The sequence below is a fragment of the Malus sylvestris genome, chromosome 16 (assembly GCF_916048215.2).
Source record: "Malus sylvestris chromosome 16, drMalSylv7.2, whole genome shotgun sequence".
In the NCBI taxonomy this organism is placed as follows: Eukaryota; Viridiplantae; Streptophyta; class Magnoliopsida; order Rosales; family Rosaceae; genus Malus; species Malus sylvestris.
Window position 1 is genome coordinate 3102930 of NC_062275.1, and position 18860 is coordinate 3121789.

The 18860-nt window shown below is 36.0% G+C and overlaps 1 protein-coding gene across 1 annotated transcript; it reads right to left on the bottom strand.

Moving 5' to 3' along the window:
• Positions 1-11495: 11495 nt before the first annotated feature.
• Positions 11496-17392, bottom strand: LOC126607787 (transcriptional repressor ILP1-like). Its single transcript, XM_050275511.1, has 6 exons — positions 16111-17392; positions 15549-15716; positions 13868-14544; positions 13460-13742; positions 12808-13097; positions 11496-12123 (listed from the first exon to the last, which is right to left on the bottom strand). The coding sequence occupies exons 1-6, from the start codon at positions 17296-17298 to the stop codon at positions 11931-11933; spliced, it is 2799 nt and encodes a 932-aa protein (XP_050131468.1). The 5' UTR covers positions 17299-17392; the 3' UTR covers positions 11496-11930.
• Between the last annotated feature and the right edge of the window lie 1468 nt (positions 17393-18860).

The following is an 18860-nucleotide window of genomic DNA, read 5'->3' on the forward strand; positions in this document are numbered from 1 at the left end:
GAATGATGCCGTAGCTTTCAATAAATAAATTTTTTTTTTAAATGAACGAAGTTTTCAGCTTTTATGTGATTCCTATCTGCAGTATTCAATTAGCAAATTCAAAAAAAATGTTCTTCTATTTTGTATGGTTACCGTTAAATTACATTAACATTTTATATTATTTTTTTATAAAAATAATAAGATAAAAATAAATAGTAATATAAAATATTAATATGATTTAACCGTGACCACACAAACAGAAGGGCACGAAAATGAAAGAGCAAAGAATCTGCCTCCCATTCAAAAATGTTTATTTTTTGAAAACATGATATTGTACAGCAGTGTGCAGTACTGTCAAAAAGTATAAAGCAGAACAGTGTGTCGTCAGCTTATCCACTAGAATATAAAATTATTCTCAGGAACAAAATTGCATGCAAACTAATATGATTCTTTTTTGTTGGTTTTACAATAACTAGGTTCCTCTTTTGAGTTTACAGATTTAATTACTGGAATCGATAGTCATAAAACTTTCTATTTATAATTAAAATCGTACATATCATGAATGATTCAAAAAAAGAATTTCATGCAAAACTCAATAAAATATGAGATTAGCCATAATAAGTGGTCCAGTGGTAAGAGCGTGGACGATAACTCTCTAATAAACAAAAAAAATGTGAGAGGTCCTGGGTCTGATACTTTGAGCTGGTAAGTTTGTTTGACTGTGGCCACCATTAGGGTGAAATTTCTCATAGCCTCTCTAGGCTTTGCAGGAGTGGAACCATAACTTGCAACCAGTTGTTACCCTTAAAAAAAGAAAAAAATATGAGATTTTTTAGTCATTTTTTAATTTTTTTTTACTATTATTAGAGAGAGGGGGAGAGTACGAAACTATTACAATAATTTAACGGATGTGGAGTTTCGAATCCGGAATGCATGAATAGAAAATATAAAGTTGGAATCTGTAAAACATTATAAACCGTATATTTATTTATTACAATACATTGACTAAACAACTTTTTTAATAGATAATTTTTACAAAAAAATTAATGGAACTATTCTAAAATAAGCATGAAGTTCACGAATCGGCCACGAACTATTTTAAGGAGGAGTTCCTCCAAAATCTTATGGAGCCAAGTAGTGCTCATAAATGATCTTTTACAACTTCGAATGGAAATCTAAAATTCAGGAGATCAACCAATTCTAGACTAGAAGTATAAAGTCTGAACTCCAAATGATTCTACACAATACAATCAATTTGTTAATAAATATGCTCTACCTAAATAGAAAAAAGTCAAGCAAAAGTGAAGTTTTCTTGACGTCTCTGTTATTTTTGGTTTCAGAAACCATATCATCTGCACATCATTTTCTGCACATATTTAACGTGTGTGAAAGTTAATTTACTTTTTCTTTAACAAACGGTATTTACATTAAAGGAGTGGACATTAGGAGTCGGCCAAGCCTCACAATAGGCTACCTTAATTGTTCGAAGTTTAAAGTTTCACCAACCAAGGCACATACAGTTGAGAATGAATCCCACGTTGATGAAAGAAAAGATTTTGCATGTGCTTATAAGTAGTTAGACTATTCCCCATTTTTGTCAATTAGTTTTATGGTAGAACATTAACTTCTTCACCTACAACATCATTTTGTGCATAAACGTTAACGTTGTTAGGTGTGATGAATTAATCGTTATCATGCTTCGACCATCAATACAAGAAATCGGTTAAAGTTAAAGTTAGACGCTTGATCGGACTGCAATGACCAACTTCACAGCTTCAGGAATTTATCAACAAAAGGTAATTAAGGAGTTAATTTTATCAACAAAAAGTAATTAAGAAGGAGCTTATCAACTAAGATGTATATGGTAAGTTGACCCTGCATACAACGCTTATTGAGTACATATATAATAGCGTGAATTTTTGCGATACTACATGGGTTTTGCACATGTACATGAATATTTGTGAGTTTTAAGATTTTTAGTTTTTAGTATGTTTTTAGAAAAAAAATTAAGTACAGAAATTGGGCTTAAGTTGCTATGTGTTTTGTACTATGAGAGTTTTTTATTTTGTTTCGGTATGAATTTATTGCTTTATATTGTCGCGATGTTGATCTGTATAGGTGGCTCAAGTAAATGTTGTTTTAGTGGTTGAATATATTGGTTGATTTGCATGTCTTTAAATTATTTTAACTCTGCATTCAATCAAATTCGTTACGTTGGTACAATTGAAATTGATCATTAGAGAAAGTTTTCCTCGTATTAATGTTTATTCTAGCTAGGATGAAATACTATTTTTTCTTTTAATGCTATATTGCATGTGCATTGTAATTCTTCTACGATCAAATATTATACCGCTTAATGTTAATTATATTGCATACGCATTTGAAAAGAAAAATATTAGGAAAATAGCGAGTAATTTTTTTATGTGACAATCATGATACCAAATGATATCAATAATATGTTTGTGTTGTAATAAGTGTTTTTACTAATTGATAATATTATATCATAGGTCCATAAAATACCATTAACCATCCTCATCATTCTACTTTTCTATTTAAATTAAAACCATGTGCTTTAAACTGTATGGCATATCATCCTCGTAAGGGAAAAAAAATGAAATGCCGATTACGTTGATTATTCTTTTGTATTTTGTTCTTTGTTTTAACGTTTTTGTTTTGGTTTTGGTCGTAGGGTCAGTGTTGCACTCTTATAATTAATCAGTAGTGACATTTTGAATTTTCTTCAGCAATAATACAACTACTTAATTGAAAAACTTGGAGTTTACTTCTTGTAGTGTAAGAGGCACGATCGTCAAAATAACTCAGCTACTAATATATAAAAATGTACGTGGCATTTGGTTACAATTATTGTAAAATTGATTAATCAACAAAATAAAATTGTTTCTTAATCAGCACGAACAGCATATTAGTCCGTAATTATAGATGATGGATTGCCTTGATAATTAGAATTTTTCTCTTTAATGCACTTACATCGTGAGTTCAAATCACCCTACCTTAATAGTCTATAATTAACATCAATTCCAAGTTACGACTAATTAGCATACAAATCCAAATTCACTCTATATAATATCCTACTAATCAGCTTTCAAATATGTCATATCAAATTGGAATGTGGATAACCAAGTTTTTATTTATTTATTTTTTTTTTTTGAGTTGAAACGGTAGTGGTTTATTAAGATAGAAAAATCTCATACAGATTCTAAGAGGGTCTCCACCATCAAGTTTGGAGGCTCCTCAAACCAACAAAAATTAGAGGTATAAGAAATAGCCAACTTGGCTACAAAATGAGCTGCGACATTGGTGGTACGGCAAACATAACAAACCTGCGAATCCTCAAAGATCCGCAAGCTAGCTCGAATGTCTTCCACTAATAAATCCATGTGTGAAGACCCCTGCTTTAAGCTTCCAATAGCTTGAACAACCTGCAAAGAATCGCTTTTCACAATAATTTGCGGCAAGTTCCGTTGCACAACCCAATAAACATCATCACGGAGAGCTAGTAACTCCACCATCGTGGGATTCAATGTAGGGGATATTTGACAAATGAAACCTCCAGCATAATTACTGGCTTCATCGCGAAATACCGCACCTACACCTCCCAGATTAGAAGCAGCAAGAAAGGAATCATCCACATGGTTTTCACCCACCCAGATGGACAGGGACACCAAGTTTTAGATCTCACAATCGTGGTGTACAAAAGTTTTAGATCTCACAATTGTGGTCTATAATTAACATCAATTCCAAGTTCCAACCAATCAGCATACAAATCCAACGTCACTCTCTAATATCCTAATCAGCATTAATCAAATCTAGACATATCAAGTTGGAATCTGGATAATAAAATGTTGGTCTTGGGTGAGCATCTGGGCATGTATGATAAGAAATAAAAGGTTTAAAAACCCTAATGATTGCGTGACGAATCAGATAACTCCATTGGACTTGATGTATTTGAAAGAAATCATCTGGAAACACAACGAGGTCAGTTTGCTGAAGAATATGCAATGAGTAACTTGTTTGATTAATTAGTAATGATCACTGTTCTAATAATCCCCGCGTAACGCCGCTTAGGTCCCTCCTAAGCGCTAGACGGTTGGTCCGGACTTAGGCGGCTGGTGTCACCCTTGATTGGCCTCTAGGCGTTTGAAAATTAAGAAATTGTGTCTAGACCTACTTAGGCACCACCCTAACCCATCTCGGCACCCGCCTAACCCGTCTAGGCGCCTGCCTAGACCTAGGCACCCACTTAGATAGAAAATAGATAACTTTCACTTTGCATTTTATTTTTTTAATAAATTGTAAAAGACTTGTTGAATACTTGGATACACACTCATTATATTCTGGTTCCCATGCTTTCAATATGTTATGTTACTTTCTAATCTATATATCATTCTATTTTTCAACTTATGTATCTCAATACAATTATGTATTTTTTAAGTATAAACAAACACTTATTTCACAATATATAATAAGTTTACTTAAATCCGCCTAGTTGTTTAGGGTTCCGCCTAGACGTTAGGTCCTAGTCCTCCGCTGCCCGCCTAACGTTTGACGTCTTTTAGAACCTTGATGCTAACATATAAAACAATTACAGTGCAGCCAGTCACTTTAGCCGTTTAATACGCTAGAAACTACCAAGGGAATTCACGAATTCAACTAAAAATGTATAAAATATCAAGTCGGTTATGTAAATTAATTATTCTCCAATAACTGGGTTAAACACACATGAATCACGATATGAATCATCATCCCAGTAGAGCCTATATATTCCAAAAAGAATTTACAAAATCCCAAGAACCACAAGTTTCTGTCATCAATAAAAAAAATATCAATAAACTGAAAAACTAAACATGATCCATGAAATCAGCAAATTACAATAACAAAAATAATAATAAAAGACTACAGAACCTTTATGTCCAAATTGATCATGAAATAACAGATTTTCCCTTTAGTGCTAAAACCCACAGCCACAAACAAAGTTTGGCAACTGAGTTAACATCCACAAGTCTCCTTGTAGATAAAGGAACAGACTTATACAAAACGGGTTTATCATTATCATGATATTATGAAATGTCATGCGACGATGAATTCTCTTTGTTTCTGTCGCAACTAGGTGCCTTGAATTTGATCGGATGAGTATGAAGTTTTTGTATTTTTTTTTCCCTCCTTGCATTTTCAGTTTGGTCAAATTTACATAATTGCCAGCACATTCAAAATTGTTTATCGTCTAGAAACAATGATAGTGTACAGCTATGCTACAGTGGGTCCGACTAATCTTACCCAATAAATAAAGGGAGACCACATGTGTCTTGTGTGGCCCTTACACGGAATGAGGTCTACTCTGGATTTTTGCGTTTAGAGCCTACGGAGCAAGAGATCTTGACAGTTTAAGAGAAAAAAAGAAATCCGAATTATTCAAGCTTTTGCTCTTTTGTGAAGTGGGTCTATGAAATGCGCTAATAGGAGCCTTAGTATTGAAATTGAACGTTCCAAATCTCTCATTGCGCGAGCTCCGAGCACAAACCCGGAGTGGATTTCATTCCGCTTTACACAACTAGCATGGGTTGTACTTGCAAAAACATTTGAAATATATTTTTCTAGGACCAACATATATATATATATATATTTGCCTGCAAATCTGATATTTTTTTTTTAATGTTATTTAACTGGTAATGTTGATATTTTGCGGTATAAAAATGGTCTTCTAGATCTTTGATTTTGGGGTTGGAGTTGGAGTATCAAAATAGAAACCCCTCTAAATATTCTCTGTCATCTCATATTTTTAGTACAATATTTTATAATATTAACGCGAAAAAGTGATGTTAAACTATAAAGTGACACGAAAATTTGACGTTAACCTATGACAGAAAATTCATAAAGAAAGTCTTCTTATTTTCTCTCTCCCACGTGACAAACAATGTCTTCTTCCGTAATTGTAATCCCATGAGCTTCCGCCACCTAGCATCCTATTAACTCAAGGACTTATGAATTGGGACTTGGATTGTCTGCCCTCTAATTGTGGTGCCCTCCCCGTGCCCTCCTATTTTTGTGGTCACGGTTAAACCACGTCAATATTTTATATTACTATTTCTTTTTGTTTTATTATTTTTATAAAAAAATAATATAAAATATTGACGTGGCTTAACCGTGACCACACAAAATAGGAGGGCACGGGGAGGGCACCGAAATGGGAGGGCAGACAATCTAAGTCCTATGAATTGGGAGGTGATACACATGCCGACCAAAAAAATTGGGAGGTGTGATGCCATGCATGATGTCTTATATTATTCACGTGTAAAAACATCATTAATTCTTTTAAACTTTAGTATAAATTCATGCAACTTTTGAAAAATATTTTGTAAAGTACTACAAACTCGTAATCATTTGAGTTTATACCATACCATCAAATTACTAAGATACTAAAGTAAAACACTCTAAAATTCTAATATTTATATGTTCTATGTTAACTAATAAACTCAAATTCGTAATACAAATATAGTTTTTTTTTATGTGTAAATAGACATTTATATATAACATTTAATAAGTTTACTTAAACTGAGGAAAGGGAAATTACAAACATGAACAATGGCTTCTATTTCTGAAACTGAACCAAAAAAACCCACCATATTTCTAATACTAAACCAAAATAACTCACATTATTTTCGGAACTACAGCCAAGAAAAAAAAAACTCTCATGATTTCTGAAACTATAGCAAAATAACTCACACTATTTCTGAAACTGAACCAAAATAACTCACACTATTTCTAAAACTGAACCAAAATAACTCACACTATTTCATGAACTACAGCAAAATAACCCACACTATTTCTGGAAATGAACCAAAATACTTACACTCTTTCTGAAATTAAACCAAAATAACTCACACTATTTATAAACTACAGCAAAATAAGCCATACTACTTCTAAAACTACAGCAAAATAAGTCATACTACTTCTGAAACTACAACAAAATAACCCACACTATTTCTGAAATGAACCAATATAACTCACACTATTTCTCAAGCTACAACAAAATAACTCACTATTTTTTAAACTACAGCAAAATAATCCACACTATTTCTGAAACTGAACCAAAGTAACCCACATTATTTTTAGAACTGAAGCAAAATAACCTACACTATTTTTGAAACTACAGCAAGATAACTCACACTATATATGAAACCACTGTTACATTCTAGCCATCTGGCAAAGAGTATTTTCTAGTTGGAAATATGATGGTACTTATACATTTAAAATAGGACTTTCAACTTGAACACCACTTAATTATTTACGATATTAGAAAATGGGTTCGATTTTTTTTTTCAACTTGAACACCACTTAATTATTTACGACATTAGAAACTTCAGGAAGAGGATCCTTAGAGAAAGAACGACCCAGTGTGTTTAGTTGAATTCGAAATGAATAATGTTGGGGTTTGATTTGGTTTTTTGGTTAATTGGTGGTGAAAGGGTTGGGTTTTCCTTCTGTTGGGGTAATTGTAGAAACTTATTTTTGTCCGGCTCTGTAATCCAGCTCGCATAGAATTTGGGCATATGTCCTTACGGTTAGCTTTGAGGTGCTTTTGATTAAAGAAAACTATATGATGGTTTTTTATTAAAATATTCTTTTTTTTAAACCTTTTTTTATTAAAGTTTTCGTTGTATAATGACACAGGATGTATCACCCCGTATTTCAATGATGTTGAAAAATCTCTCCAACAATTGTTGGTATGGTTCGACCACCAAGAAAAGATAACCGTTACAGTTAGCCACTCAAACTACGATAACCTATCCACTTCATTGTGTCAGGTTTAATCAACAAAAAGTAATTAAGAATGAGATTAAAGGGTAATGATTGGAAGCGGCATTTGGTGAACTGTTCCTGGACCAGCACGATTACCAAAACCGTATTAGTCTTTAATTACTACGAATTCTAATTAATCACCACACAAATCCAAATTTGCTCTCTAATATCCTATTAAATTTGGTAATTAGTCAACTAATTAGCATTTGAATATGACGAATCGAATTGGGATCTGGATCACCGCCTAGTTGAAGATATCACGTACCAAATTGGGATCTGGATCACAACCAAGTTTAAGACCCCACAAAGAACAATCATGGGGTTTAGCACATGTAAACATTATTTTAATTTTAATTTCAAACTTTCATTATTAAGACGTGCTATAACTATAAGGAACGATTAATAATGTTTATGTACGAGTGGATGTGTTGAACCATTTTTAAAACGAAGAGAATCTTAGACCAGCTCGTCGGATCACATAGCCAATCCTACCACTATCCTACCATTATCCTACCACTATCCTACCATTATCCTACCATTCAATATCACATCATTATTCGTATTATTGGTATTATCGTGTAGATGATCCCATATGTGATTTTCTTCATCAAATGTGGTAGATACTAAATAGGATGGGATCGTAAATTTGCCTGAAACTTTGGTAGCATTTTAATTGCTATCGAATCAAGGTAAAAGCAGAAGATTTCCAAAAATTACGTAAGGATAACAGGCATTGGAAGCGAAAACTACGTAAAAATTATGCTAGAATTCTCACATCAGCTCTAAAAAAAAAAAAAAAAAAAATTCACTTCTTAATTCTCACATAAGTAGGAGAAGAAAATAACTGAGAACTAGTGTTTTTTTTTTTTTTCCCTTTTCTTTTATAAGAAACCTAACTCCTACAACGCATGCCACAAAGCACATCTCCCCCATTGGGTAAACTAAAGTAAAAGGGATAAGGATAAAGTATCTTCAAAGACTTCATCGTAATCTCCCATGGCTTTGTTTGATATGGATTTGATATCTTTGAAAGAACGAATTTGGATACATAAGGTTCAGCTTGCTGAAGAGTATTCAACGAGTAACTCGTTTTTTTTAACAAACAATGAGTAACTTGTTTGATTAGAACCCGAGTAACTTGTTTGATTAGTACTAAAACAATACATCAACAAAAAAAATTTATCTTACTGGTCGGGTCGATTATATGAATCTTAGAACATTATTACGTTCAGTTTTGCACCAAGTCTTCCATTAACTCCAAGTACTCAATGTATTTTATTAGAATCTCTTTTCAAGTCTTCCTAGCCCTGAGCTTTTGTCGCATAATTGCATCTTCTAACGGTTCATATGTCCAAACCACCTAAAGTGATTTTCTCAGATTTTCTCTTCAATTGCGGCCACTCCTACTTTACCTCATATAATCTCGTTCGTAATCATATCCTTTTTTATGCATCCATACATCCAATTAAGCATTCTCATCTCGGCTACACAGTTTAATATGCTAGAAAGTATCAAGGGACTTTACTAATTCAACTAAAAAAATGTATGGAAATAATTAAAGTGCAGCCAATCACATTAGCTGTTTAATACGCTAAAAACGATAAAGGGACTTCACTAATTCAGCTTTTTTTTTCTAATTTTTAAAATAATAATAATAATTATTATTATTATTATTAAAAAAAAGGAGGAAGATTTAAAAATATTGCAATAATTTAAGATATATGAGAGTTTTGAATTCGAGATATATTGATAGATACTCAACATTTTAACCAATAAAATATTGTACCACATGTGCTTCACTGATTCAACTAAAAAATCGACAAAATATGTTTTTTTTAGGAGTAAAATATATTATGTTGATTACATAAATAGCCGTTTTCCCATGGACAACGATTCTCCAGGAACCTTCTTTGCGTGTAAGACTACATCTTGAATTTACCGATTATCTTATATTAAGTAACATCATCTCAGTGGAGCCTACATTACAAAACAATTTCAAAAATCCCAAGAACCACGACTTTCTTACATCAATAAAAAATATCAAAAAACTGAAAACTAAACGTGATGAAATCAGCAAATTACGTTGACAAAAATAATAAGAATAAAAGACGACAAAAACTTTATGTCCAAAATGTTCATGAAATAGCAGATTTTTCTTTTAGTGCTATGACCCAGACGTCTCATCGGAGTTAGAAAAACAGACTTAAATAAAGCAATAAACCCGTTATCATGTTATTTCACAACGGAATGTGACGACGAACTCTCTTCATTTCTCTTCAATACTTCGTATTTTATTGGCATTGACATTTTGAACCCTCTCTCAACAATAAAACGTAAGTGATTAATTACACTCGACGTTATTACTGTCAATGAATTGAGTTGTGATATTTACACACTTATTTTTATTTTTTATACATTTTTCTTAATTTTTGCCCTACAGAACCAATAATTTGAAAAAGATTATTCGACTGGAATTGAAAACCTTGGAGTTGACTTCGTCGACTAAAAAAAGCTATATATAGAATATGAAAAGGAGAAAGTTGATGAAGCGGGGGCTGCTAAAATGTATAGAATATTGACAAAGCAGATGGCATTTGGTGAAAATTATTAAGCAACGAGATAGTTTTAAACTGTTCCTGGATCGGCACGTTTACCAAAACCATATTAGTATTTAATTAATACCCAATTCCAACTAATCAACTTACAAATCCACATCCACTTTCTAATATCCTATTCAATTACCTCTTTTAATTACTCAACCAGTTAGCATTTGAACACGACGTGTCAGATCGGGATCTGGAACACCACCAAGTTTAAGATCATGGTGTCAATTCGGCACGATCAACGTGTTTTTTTACAATAATGTTTTGCATGTTGCCATAATTATTAGGGGAAAACTTTTGGGTGAGGAGCAAGGTTCTAAAAGATGCTAGGTACTAGTCGGGCGGCGGGTTAGGACCTAGCGCCTAGGCAGGCACCTGGGCATACTAGACGGATTTAATTAAATCTATTATATTTCGTGTAAATAAGTGTCTACTTATACTTAAAATACATATAATTTCATTATAAACTCCAAAATAGAATGACATATATATTATAAGCTATTGAAACATAATGAAAACATAGGAAACAAACATATAATGTGTGTTCATTTAAGTATTCAACAAGACTCTTATAATTTATTAAAAAAATAAAATGCAAAATAAAAAATATCTATTTTCTGTATAAGTGAGTCGCAACCTAAACAGGTCTTGAAGGTCTAGGCAGGCGCCTCAGTAGCTCTAGGCGCCCTTTCTTAATTTTCAAACACCTAGGCATTAATCGGAGAGGTGACTAGCCGCCTAGAGCTAGGCGGAGATTTTTATAACAGTGATGAGAAGGTGCGATTAAGAAGTGTAGGTGTGATTAAGATTGTTTTAAGACAAGGCTAATTAGCAGACCAACCAACTACTTCCCTTCCTGCTGTCCTCCCTCGAACTATTTCAAAGACGGAGAGAACCTTGGACCACCCTGTCGGACCACGTAGCCATTCCGACCATTGTCTCACAGTTCAACACGGCAAACATACTGATGTATTATCAACTATAGACACATCATCATCCGTACCATTGGTATGGTATTACCAATGAGTAGACTATCGACACATTATCCTCCGTATTATTGGTACTAGCAATGCGTAGATACGAAGGGATCATATATTTGCCTCAAACTTTAGTAGCGCTTTGATATCGCATCAGGGTAAAAGCAGACGATTCCAAAAGTTTCACAAGGACAACAGGTATTGGAAGCGAAAACGACGTAAAAATATCCTACAACGATCACACATCGCTTCTCTGAAGAAAAAAAAAAATCATATCCTAATGCCCTCATAAGTAGGGGAAGAAAATAAAATAAGAACTAGTGTGTACCTAACTCCTAGAACTCATGCCACAAAGCGCATCTCCCCCAGTGTGGGAACTAAAGTAAAAGGGATAAGGGGCAGAGTTATCTTCTAAGACTTCATCATATTTAGGTCAAAGATTTGCACTTTGTGTTTGTTTAAGTGCCTATCTAGACGGATAGCTCAAAAATGTAGCCGCAACCCTTGACAATTTTTGTGTGCTTCTCTTGAAGTTCTTCAGGCTTCTAATGATTCACAATGCCTCCTTAAGGTTGAAAGTCCTTGCTATGTCCCTAGCCTTGTCATACTGGTTCAGATCAACCAGCATTTTCTTTAATCTACGGGCAAGTCCACCAGTTTCACTTTGTGTCACGCCAAGCAAATGCTTCTTCTCCAGAGTCCTACCCAACGAGAGCACATAATCCACCAGCGGTTGCAGCTTACGGCTGCACAATAGTTGAATTTTTAGGCAAATGAATAAGAGCTTTGAACATGTAGTAAAGGGCAGTATAAGTACACCAATGTATAATCGTCATTTTATTAACTCATCTATTGGTTAACATATAAAACTTAAGGGAAAAACCAAAACAACGAAAAAGGAAGCTCAAAGGAAGGAGATGGGGGAAGGAAAACTTATGCAAAAAAAAAAAAAATCCAGAAGGCCTAAGCATTTTAAGTTTGACATCTCACAAATTATAATTAGACTTAGCAGTTCCTACTCTTTTAAGTAAATAAGTTTGCTATGCTTTGAAGGGAATGTAAAGCCGGTATATGATAAAAATGATGTTCAACTCTGTCCAAACCATTTATGCGCAATGAAAAGTTTATAAGGTAATAGCCTCAACTTGTACTAAGTTCGTTACCCTGTAAAGGTATGGAAGACCTCGGACAAGATGAGGGAGGTAGAGAATGGAAAGAAAGGAGAAGCCTATATTTCTTGTCAATTTGAAGAACCATATTAGTTGGGAGCAACGTGTCACATCCTTCACATCATTAGTTGAACTCAAGTATGTATCACAGACATGCGACGTAGATGTAACTATTGCAAAATCATACTATCATACTTAACATGCACACATATAATAAGCACACTCACGCATGGAATTAATCTGTGTTAGTTGAAGCACTACCTGCTGTCCCCTGTGACATTTGAGCCTGCCCACACCCCAGATAAAGAAGCAACAATCCTTTCAATTCTTGTAACAGCATCATGAACATTTGCAGCAATGCTTCGAACATGAGGTAGAACTTTACCACACAACAGCTCCTCAATAGCAAGCTTCTCTAAAATGGGAGAAGCAAGGATTTCTTTCCACAAGCAGATATTTTTCATTAAACGAACAGACATACCGAATCGATATGCTGCCAGCCGTGCCGCATCTGGCACTGCTGTCAATACAATTGGGCTCCATGTTGGGACCTATACATTGGAAACAATCAAAATTAATCAACATCAGGTCAGTGTAAGCTCATGGTTCATAGTTTCTCAGACTTAGAATCTAGAGTGGACAGGTAGGGAAGGAAAATATAAATTAGATCACTTACATAAAATGTACATGCTCAATGCATGAGTGGTGCTATCCACACACCACTTTTTACCTTCCACACACCGCCTGTTAATTTTTTTTCCTTTCATCCTCTTCAATTCATTCAATCCGACGGCTAGAAATTGAGATGGGTGTGTGGATAACACCACCCTAATGCATAAATATTTAAAACACATCCCTGCATAGGCCTGATTAAATGTCTTAAAATTTTAGTTTGATAATTCAAAAATTGTACCGTAAGATTTGTGACAGCATCAGCCAGACGGGTGCGAACAGCAACTAATAAATCAGCAAGGGCCTCACTAGAAGGTGGAACATAATCTGTTACCAAACTTGTGGCAGCAACTGCGTTCTTGGTCTCTCGCACACTGAGAATGTTCCAACAGTGAGCAACTTGGTGATGTAAAATGGGTAAAGCAACCTTTTCCACCAGATCAGGGACAAGGTTAGCATCAGCATCATCTGATGCCAAATCATTTCCATCCTCCAGTAAACCATAGTCCATTAACAATGAATGCCTGAACAGAAGAAAAGAACATTAATAGAAGGATGTGAGTATGCGAGCAGCACTACTTCTGTGTGCTTCAGTGTTCTTTCTAGAGGTGTGAAATAAATAAAAAACTGAGAATTTATGAACAAGTACCAGTTCATGTTTAGAAAATCTGTTTTATCACGGAGGGGGTCCCACTTCAAAAGCTCCAGTCTCACATATGGAGAGAAGATAGTAGGAACACTTAAAGACATGTAAGCATCACGGTAGCTTGATGCATACTCTCTCTTCCAGTCTTCAAACCTTTCTTTGACCACTGAAAGTTGAGAATATTCCTCTGCTGCATCATCGAATACTTTACCTGCAGTGTCGAGCACCAACTGGCGGTGTCTGTGGTATACTTGACTCTCGCTGTCACTCTCATCGGTGCTTGATTCTCCTTCTATTGTTCGATGGGAACTGTCCACATCCATGGCTGACAGTCTCTTAGATTCACACGTTCTTTTCCTGCGTTGTCGAGCCTCATACCTCACTTTCATATCCATACGTTTCTTAAGGTTCATATCTCTACCAAATTCATCTAACTTCACTGGTAGATTAGTTTGTTCTCTCACAGCAGTAGATGCAGCTTGTGCTGCACTTTTAGCAGCTGCAATTATTTCAGCACTGCTACCTTCTTTACTGATGATAGACATTGCTGCTTTTACAGCTGCTTCTATTTCCATCATTTCATCATCATCAGCATTTCTCCTTTCCATAGTAGATGAGGCACGTTGTTCATGAACTTTCTGCATTTCCGCTTCAAGCTCTTCTATATAGGGAGCTTTAACCTGAAAATGAAGAATTACAGGAATACATAAGTTCAGATCAACATGATATGTTGCTCTTACCGGGATTGAAAAGTTGGAAATAGAAGAAGATGCATTGAGTAGATACTAGAAGTCATAAGGCACGTCTCAAAAATATGTTCTTTTAGAAAATGAAATAAACAGTTAAACACAGTAAGGATAAGCCAATAGAATATCAATACTCAATAGTAACCAATGTTGAGTTAGCGCCTTCATTCTATACAGTTAAACTGTTCCTACGAGAGTTAAAATGTGGTTGCTACAGTGGAATATTAATCAATCATTTGTGCGGTTGCCTCAACTTTGCTTGAATTTCCAAGGATAAATAAATTGCTATCTGCTAATCTGGGAAGGGCCACTGCCAGTTTCCTTTCAAGAAGCAGTGTTAACTTTCTCAGCCATGTTTCTTAGGGAAAAAGGTCCTAGGGAAAGAACAGATAAGTCTACATTTTTATATAAGAACACGAAACTAGAAATTAATCCCTTTTGATATTAACAATGGGAAGTTATGGCCATTTCAAATTCCTCCTACAGTATCCTACTTTTTGGCGATAAGTCCTCAGCAAGAGAGTGAATTATAATGTGTATCATATGCAAATGTATTGAATAGCCAATGATTCATCTATACTGCCAGGTAGCTTGAAAACTCAGGCGCATTGCATTCTGCAACAGTTTAAAGTCCTTGGTTCGAGCAGAATCCTAAATGAAATGCCCTCCAGTTGGCATTCCATATTGGTATCAGAAGAAATTAATCAGTATATGAACTGTTCATACAGTACTAAATGATGGAATATAACTCGCAAAATGTGGACGGAAGTGCTCATCTCACAGGGAGAAAATAATATAACAATCATTTCAGACAAATGGCCCTGTGAGTTTCCATTCTCCCCTCATCTGTACTCCTATGAAATTATTCTTAAATGCATCTCTATAGACAGAGAGGGGAGGCAAAAGAAAATTTCTGGGTTTATTTTACACTAGCATACCTGCAAAAAGTCACATATGGCAGAGACAAAATCGCGAAGCTTTTGCATGAACTGGTACTTCTCATCAGCAGCAGACAGAGACTTCTCGAGAGCAGTAATATTCAACAGTGAGGCCGACAAATTTTCGTCAGTCTTAGTTAGTGACAAAATGGTTCTTCCATGACTTGCCTGAGGGATCAAAACATATTTGAGTACATAGTTATATATGAAAATGCTATAAACGCAGAAAATAATACAATGTACATATATCATGGCAGCATCAATGCGTCTCCTCACATTGGCAGAATTTTTGTTTCCAAACGTATGGCTCATATATTCAGGTATGCATTCTATGGTTCACATTTGTTCTTATTGTCAAATGCAGTAATGCCACAAAAAGCTGTTGGAAAGTAACAAAATGTCATTCTATCCATGCATTAAAACCATAACTAGTGAGCTGAAACTAAAGTTAAGAGCAACATACACGACCACATTACTAGAAGCCAATATTTCACTCAATTATTCATCCTATGACAGATTTCGATATAAAATTCAACTTGACCAGAAAAGCAACAATTCATACCTTAAGCTTCGTGAAATTTTCTTCCAAAGCTTTTCTAGCAGTGTCCGCCTGTGCCTTTATGGACATCACATTTGAACCTTGTGAAGCTCCAATTGCCCCTCCTATACTTGTCCCAAGAGGCATACTCTCTGACCAACTATAACCCGTCATTGCAGAGTAAGTAGTCTTTGGTTGGGGCACACTCGGAATTGCAGGAGCACTAGTGCTGACCACCCCGTCATCCACCCTCTTCCCCAACCCTTTCCTAAACTGCTCTTCTTCCCAAATCTTATCTTCCTCATCCTCATCCTCTTCCTCATCCTGATCGACGCTTTCCTGCCTCAATCCAGCATCCACTACCCCATCATCAACATCCTCAAAAACACCCTTTTTAGAACCGTCCATCTTATCCCCAAACATTGCAATTCGACCTCGAAACTCTGGCTCCTCATCGCTCAACCCTTCTGCAGCGCCATGATTACTCCCTGAATCCAATGAGATAAAGTCCGGAGCCGCTGCCCTCGATTTCCTGAGCCGTTCCCTCTTGGCCCGAATGGCATCTATGGTGGCTTGATCAGGAAACAACCCAGGTGACCTCTTGCCCCTGTCAATTCTCATCGAGGCCAATTGGGCCTCTGCTTCGTCCTTGTCCCTCCTAAACAAATTACCCCTTTCCTTCTCATGCTTCTCGTCGGAATCGGAATCCAACTCCCGTGACTCTCTCAGCGTATCGGAGATTGAGTCGGTGGGTTTGACAAGGCCCTTCAGAACAATGGTGGGTTCGGAGGAGGGTCGGGAGCTGGCTAGGGTTCGCGTGTTCTTCTGCAGCTCACGGAGCGCTTCTTTCGTATAGGTTCCGGCTTGGGGCTGAACGTTGGACGGCAGAGAAGTCGATACAGAAGACGAATGAGCGAGACGGTCTTTGAGAGCCGTCAACTTATGAGCTGAAGAGGGCTTGCCCAGACGAGAAGAGGGCTTATCGCGTTTGGAAGATGGCGCGGAGCGGGACGGCGCGGCGGCGTTTTCTTCGTCGTCGACAAAGCTGAGGAGCTTCGGGCCTTGATTCTGTGGCTTCTTGGGCTTTGAGGAGGATGCGGAAGAGGGTTTTAACGAGGATTTGACGGTGGTTGCCGTTGAGGGGGTTGCGTCGTCGTTTTGATCATCGTCATCGTCGGCGCGGCGGCGGAAGTTTCTGGCTCTGCTGCTCATGTTGGCGGTGGCGGTGGCGGTTTTAGGGATTGCAGTATTCGAACGGAGAAGAGAGTGGGAAATTTGGGGAAAATTGGGAATGGAATTGGCCGGATTGACACTTTACTATTCACTACTGCCCGGTCCAGTCATTCTACGGGGCCCAAACATAATTTTAGGAATATTCTGGGTTTTTACTTTTCATAAATTGACACTTTATGTTTAGAATTTTTACATTTTAGTCTTTTTATTGATCCGACTCTCAAATTAACTTTAATTTTTTAAAACAAAAATACAATACAATATTGTTTAAGAAACAGTACCCGCGGTTTCAAAATTCAAAAGCAATATTTAAAAAAATATATAATATTAGTCCTTACTTTTTCTTATTTTTTGTAAATTAAAATAGTAAATTGAAAAACAAAGTAGAATTAAATATAAAAACCCCAAGTCCTTCGGGCGTCGATCGGTCTCAGTGTCGAAGCAGACGAAGCGGAGCGCGAGAGAGAGAAACAGCAAGTCTGCGGCGGTCTTCCAAGACGGAAGCTTTGCCTCTGAGTTGGGCTCTTGATCGTCGCCGCTCATCCATGGCTGGGTATTTTCCGATGACTTTTATCTTAGTTTTTTTTTTTTGTTTCAATTTTTGTTAGTGTATATTGATGCTTCTATAACTATGTCATGGATTTTTCTGGGATTTTATTGACATTGTTTGGATTTATATGTTTATTCGAGATTTTGAAGTAACCCATTTGTTCATTTGATCGAGTGTACCATGAAAAAATTCAACTTTAACAAAATGGTAGTGCTTAAGCTTTACAAGTGGAAACTACCTTGATTTAGTTGAGAGCTGTGCTGAATCTTTCCTTTAGATTCATATTATTATTCCTTTACTTTCTATCTTTGTTTTTAAATTGCACGTGTTCTTCGTTATACAAGCGATGTTATACTTTAAACTAATCTTAAGTGCGTGAGGGGGACTTCAAACTCGGGTGCATAGGGGAGCACATTCTAGCCAATGTGGCTACACCCTGTTAGGTACTCAAGCCTAAGGGAAGAGCCCAACCCAAAAGACTAATCCAATAGGTGAGATGATCCCTTGCACTTAAGTACCACTACACAATTTCTTTATGTAGCCGATGTCGGATCATAACAATATGCACATGTTATTTACACATTTACTGCTTAGCCGTTTGATTAATCTTAACGGCTAATGTTGAAAACTTAATTTATATTAGAACTGGATATTTAAGACACACCAGGATGGTTGAAACCCGAAAGTTGCCACTTTTTCCCTCTTTCTCCTGGTCACCTCCCATACCTCTCCCCAAGGGTAGTTGGCAATCTAGGTCGAGAAAGGGGCTGAGGTTCTGGCTGAGAGAAGGGAGGAGAGAGACAAACTACCAGATTCTGTAATGGGGTGTGATATCCACATCCTATTTTACTTCTCACACACCTTTTTCATTTTCAACTGTCAGATCGGATGAATTGAAGAAGATCAACGAACAAAAATAATCAAGGGGTGTGTGAGAAGTAAAATAGGGTGTGTGGATAGCACATCCCTTTTGTAATTCAAGTTTTGTTAA